The following is a 6,000-nucleotide window of genomic DNA, read 5'->3' on the forward strand; positions in this document are numbered from 1 at the left end:
ATATACCAGAGGGTAAATTCTAATAGGAAATAAAAACTATGCAGGTGGGAGAAGAGAGGAAAGCAGCAATCAATGCTATTGGCACTGATTGCCCGCTGCATTCAAAATGTCTACAAGAGTATTTCTGCACTTAATAGTATTTCTGGTTCAACAGTAGTAGACAGAATTGGGTAGTGTGTTACTTTAGACCCAATGACAGCAACACTCAGAGGGCTGTGTTAGTTGGAACAAAACAGAGACAGACACACAAAAGGGAAACATCAACACATGTAGGTACACTGTCAGGATTCGTATCACCCATCAACCTTTCAGTTGCACTAGCTGTAACAATATTGGGATGCTTGGCTAAAAATAAACCAAAAAGGCCACAAACAATAACAGCCTAGTTTAGACACTTCCTAATACAAACCCTCCACATCAGGCAGCTGGAACCAGGTTAACAAGTGTGCTTATGCACAATTATTTGGCATGTTTCTAGTACAAGCTTCCCCACACCAGTGCAGAAAACGATTCTCCAGAGATGCCTCTCTTTTTTACCTGAGGAAATGAGGTCACTCCAAACAGAATAAACCTAAAGGGGTAGCAACAGAAGCAGAGGGGCCTGCATGTGGGATACCTGGGGCCCTCAGTTGGCCTTTCCCACCAGTGGGTGAAGTGTCAACACCAACACTTGAAAGGAAGAAGAGGAAATGCTCCCCTTCCCAAGCTGGGATCCCCTTTTCTTACTCTCTCCTCTAAAATGAGATTTCCCCCCATGTCTCCCTTCCTTTTAGAGAACCCAGTCACTCCTTTCTTTCCTCCACAATGGGCACCAACATGCCCCATCTCATAATCCAGAATTTCTTTAAGATTCTTAAAATGTAAGGAGGTTGGAAATGACAGCACTAATAAAAGCCATTTCCTAGAAGGAACACTTCCCTGCAGCCTGCTCAATTGTTTGTCTGCTTCCCTCTTCCACCTCCACGTTCCCTTCTATCAATCCAGGTTCATCACAATGGTGCGATTCTTCATCCTGGCTGATTCAGATATGGGAGATCACCAGGACCATGTCCTAGTCCAATGCTGCCCAGTGTTTGAACACATTTTGACTATGCTCAAAAATGTAAATTATTCAAGAGTAAATTCTTTCACTGGTCCTCATGTTCTTCTCTTTTCTCCACCTTCCCCACCCAGCTGAGATCCTTCTCCTTTCCTGAACTACCATAAGTACAAAAGGAGTGTGGAGGGTGAGGGGGGGGAAGGGAAGGAATTAGACAAACAAAGTATGTCTACACTTGTTAGTGCACAATGAACTCTGATGCATACCACGCTGGAGTTCATTGCTCCTGCGTGCCACATTTACATGCATGTCAGGGACCACAGCACATTGAGATGGGTCACAGCAGCCCCAACTGGCAGGGTGTCTGCAGGTCAGCCTCCCAGTCTGGAGCTGCTCTGACCTGGCTCAACATACTGGAGCCAGGTTGACTGGGGCACAAAGGTGGTTAAGTGTAGGGCTAGCCAGCAGGCACCCCCTGCACTGAAGCACTCTCCTGCCCCAGCCAGTCTACATGTGTGTTGGTTGCTGAATAATACTTGTATTTACAAGTACCAACCTACAGCAGAGTTAATTAGCTTACTCTGTCCTGATAGCACTGCATGTGTAGATGCTGAGATGTTTACTGCAGAGCTAATTAAGCAACTGCAGTAAGCATCTCATGTAGACACACCCACAGATAATATTACGCTGTTAGTTGCACCAACGCATGCACAGAGCAACAGTTCAAAGTGTTGTTGCCTGTTTTTCCATAAGCTGGAGATGGTTAACTTGGGAAAAGATCCACCTGGCTGGAGATGAGAACAGAGATTTTTGGTGCTGTGAGTGCCCGTTCTTGGTGCTACATTCAGGTCAAGCATTTTGTTCTCCCATGTGAAGCCTATCAATTGGAACAGTGTGTGTTATTTTTCAGAGCTTCTAAGCACTCACATGCCTAAATGTTAGAAAAGTGGACTCCCTCCATTCCTCATGTCTCTTCCAACACGGAACTAGCTCAGTCCAGAAGTCCAAACCCTTCTCGACTCCTTGAAAGCTGCCAGAGTCATAAAGCTGTTCTGTCCAAATGCAAAAATCCAGGTGACCGACTCCAGACTGGAGACAGATAGTGCCATCCAATAGCCAGCCATCCTCAAGAAAGCAGGCTTCTTGTAAGCTTTTGTGATGACTTATCAAATCATTGTTGAGCACATCCAGCCTGACAGGTGATAATACAATGCTTTAAGGCAGGCATCCACTTGAGGGGCAAAAGAAAGGAAGCATTTAAATGTTTTGTTGCAGAAGCTATTAGTCGCACACAAACACCCCTGCCTCCCTCCCCATCAGCTTCTCCTTTCTGACTAATTTTTAGAAGAGGCCCCTTGAAGTATAAAATAAATTTTCTTAAAGGAGAAGAAAGAGGGGCTAAATGTAAATTATGAATTGATAATCTTTTTACATTTTGGGAAGTCTCTGGAGTTGAAGCTAGCAAAGCACTTCAAGTCCCCTGTCAGATCCAAGGGAAAAAAGGACTCATTTTCCAGATGCAGCAGTCTCGTGACATTTCAACTCAAGAGAATATTCATCTTGAAACTCATGTTGCAAATTGTCCACCAATCATGATAGCAAAGCCTGCAAGATCAGATGATCTTGTAAGACTTCTGCCATTTGGCACAATTGCCAAATGACAAAGTACAATTTGCAAGATTCTGAAGCCACCTAATCTAAATTAAGACTTGATTTTAGTATCAATGCAATCTAAGGCTTTGAATATAAACTCGCCCAACTATAAAGAAAATGGTCTGTTCAGGCAAGGAATTCTGACACAAAGCTCATGTCACTGCTATAGACCTGACCCCGTATTTTCTCCTCCTCCTATGCATTACATTTTGCCTAACTAATTGCAGTCACAGTTGCCTGAGTAATTGCAATCTCAAGATGAGGCTTAAAAAAAGCTCATTTTGTCCTTGCACAGAATTTTTCATTAATTTCAGTAGGGATGTTCTGCTGAGGGTTAGAAGTCTGAGACCTGTAGCCAGAACTATGGGAGAAAAGGTTATACATAACATCATTTTAACTATACCATAGACAAGACCGTAACATTATTGCTACCATGAGGAGAGACATACGCGCTAAAATACTGCAGTGGGAGGAGGGTTGTTTGTTCTGGTTTCTTTTGGGGGGTTTTTTTGTTTTTGTTTAATCTCAGAGTTATTAAATTTGGAACCTTTCTGGCTTATGACTCATGCATACTAAAACACTCTACCAAGCAAGCTTTTGCCAAACCAAATCACTATTTTAGATATGGTCTGCAGTTCATACCATCATCATCATCAGATTAAGAGGCAGCTGCAATCTCTCGCAATCTATTGCTAAGAAACCTTCTCTGCATTACCAACTCTTTCTCCAGAGATTTCTGCATCTATTTCTGTCTCCCACAAATCAGACAGCCTCCTTTATTTCTAGGGAAATCTGAATTCATGAGCTAACAGGTCATCAACTTAATTTCCTTTTTTGAAACACTAATGAAACACTGATCCCATCTCCATTTATGCTAAAGGCAGAGCCCTACTTTAAGACTGTTATATATATAGCAATCTTTAAAGTAGTGCTCTGCCTTTAGCATAAATGGGGATGGGATTAGTGTTTCATTGCTGCTTTGAAAAAAAGAAAATGAAGTTGCTGACCTGTTAGCTCATGATTTTAGACACACACACAAATTTTTTTTATATATCTATATCTATAGCTATAGATATAGATATATAAAAATATGAAGTCATTTGAACAAGATACATGATATATATAAATAAATTAGCTAAAGCAAAGAAGTTAAATGTTAACAAATTTCAACCTTCATTTAATCCATGAAATTTATAGTTCAAATACTTAATGTGGATAGGTTTAGGAAGGAGAAACATCCAAAAGGGCCTTTTTGGATATCTCTTTAAAGAGCCAAAGCAGTTTTGCATCGGTACACGAATGCTTAATATCACATGGAATCTAGGCGTTTTAGGGGTCGCTTTGAATGGCAGCCTTTTTACAGGTCAGTCAAAAATATAATGTTATTGTAGTGTAGTACTAAGGATTTAACTTATCTTGGGTTCTTTTTAGTGCCAGCCCCACCAAAATACCGCTTCCTCCAGTTCTGTTTTAAACCACTGTGGTGCACTGCATGTGCTGAAGTGCACTTGGTGTATCTCATGCATCTTCATTTAGCTGTTATCAGCAATGTTAATTAAGCCTCACAAGATTCCAAGACAAATCAGGAATCAGAAGCCAGAGGAGCAGCATTTAGCAAAATGCAAGATTGGGCAAGGCATCAGTTTAGAAGCACATGGTAAACTCTCGATTAGTATGCCTTGTAAGCGTATGTAAGAGTTTTATTTCATCGTTGAGCTATTCCCAGCCTGTGATATTTCATCCTGCATAACCTTTTCTTGGGCTACAAACACAACATGATGGTTCAATACTGTTGACCGATAGGTTGTCACAGCTCCTTATAAAACATTGTGATGTGACATGTCATGCACACAGGTCTATTAAAAGCTCCACACAATACATTGCCTATAATACATCAAATCAGTTCCCAGATCTCTCAGGATTTACTTTGCCAAAGGCTTGTATAACGCTGCCTGGGACTGAGGAGGGGTTTGTGAGCACCAGGGATCCAACACCTGGCTCCCAGGTTTGCTACTGACTTCCTTCATGACCTGAGGCAGGTTGCTTTGTTGCTCTGTGCCACCCCCTGCCCTTCTACACAGCAGCATGCTGTCTTTGTTATTTCCCACACTACTAGCATCCTGAAAGGCAGTGGCTGAGCAGGGCTTCTAGCTTCCAAAGCAACACAGAGTAGCATAAGGTAGCCTGTGGCTCTGAGGAGCAGAACAGGAGACAGAAGGATGGGGGGGGGGGGTCTCTCCCCACCTCTCCTCCCCTCTTATTACACACACCATTTCATTTCAGTCATGGCACCTGGGCCCAGGGATTGCATCCATCCATCAGTACAGGCTGGGACCCAGCTAGGACCACAGATCCAGAGCCCTGAGAAAGTCTGTGTCTTGTGTCTGTGTTCACATGTCTGCATGTCTTGTCTGCCGTGCGTCTCATGTCAGTCATACATGTCTGTCTCATGTATGTCTGCATCCATGCATCTTGTGTTCATGTGTCTGTCACATCTATGCTGGGGTGGGCAACGTGCATCTCACATCCACATCTCAACATACCTGCATGTCTCATGTTGGTCATATGTGTCTGTGTGACTCAGGTGTGTCACATGTCTGCATGTCCCATGCTCACACCCTCCTGTCCTGTCCATGCATCATGTATGTCTGTGCCCATGCATCTTGCACCCATGTCTGCCGTGTGTGTGTGTGTGTGTGTGTGTGTGTGTTGGGGGGGATGACTGGTCTCTTGTATGTCCACCAAGGCCATCCAGGGAGGCAGGGGAAGGGGAGGAAAATTGGGGTGGCCACCCTGTGCCCCACACTTTGGGGGGTGCCATGGAGCCAGGCGGAGCAGCCGTGGCCCCTCCCGCAGGGTCCGCCTAGTGCTGGTGACTGTGCGCTCACCACCCGTGCCACTGGCTTCTTGTGTCTGGGCCCTGCACCCTGCTATGATCCATGTGCCTTGTGTCCACATGTCTGTCATATCTCTGTGGGGGGCAGGGGGAGAAACATGTGTCTCATGTCCACATCTCACATGTATGTCATGTATGCTCATGTCTGCATGCATGTCTGGCAAATCTGTGCTGGGGAGGGTGGGATCCTTCCCACCCCGCCCTAGCGGGTGCAGGCCCAGCTCCCCCACCCCAAAAAGGCACCAAGAGAGCCCCCCGCCCCTTGCAAGCCGCGGGCCGCTGCCCCAGGCAGGCCTCCCTGCCCCCCCCCAATTACCACAGCTATCCTTGAAGCGCGGGGCCGGGACGTCTCGCAGCGCCTGGCTCCAGCCGCCCTCGTCCTCCGGCTCGTCCTGCCCGGGGGCGCCCTCCT

The 6,000-nt window shown here is 45.1% G+C and overlaps 1 protein-coding gene across 1 annotated transcript in view; it reads right to left on the reverse strand.

The window, feature by feature from the left end:
• PGBD5 (piggyBac transposable element derived 5) overlaps positions 1–6,000 on the reverse strand; it is a 107,231-nt gene that overhangs the window by 96,917 nt on the left and 4,314 nt on the right. The window contains exon 2 of the mRNA XM_019548622.1: positions 5,905–5,998. Coding sequence (XP_019404167.1) covers positions 5,905–5,998 — 94 coding nt within the window. The remainder of the gene's footprint in view (positions 1–5,904; positions 5,999–6,000) is intronic.

This window comes from Crocodylus porosus, unplaced genomic scaffold (genome assembly GCF_001723895.1).
Source record: "Crocodylus porosus isolate Cpor-Errol unplaced genomic scaffold, CroPor_comp1, whole genome shotgun sequence".
NCBI lineage: Eukaryota > Metazoa > Chordata > Crocodylia > Crocodylidae > Crocodylus > Crocodylus porosus.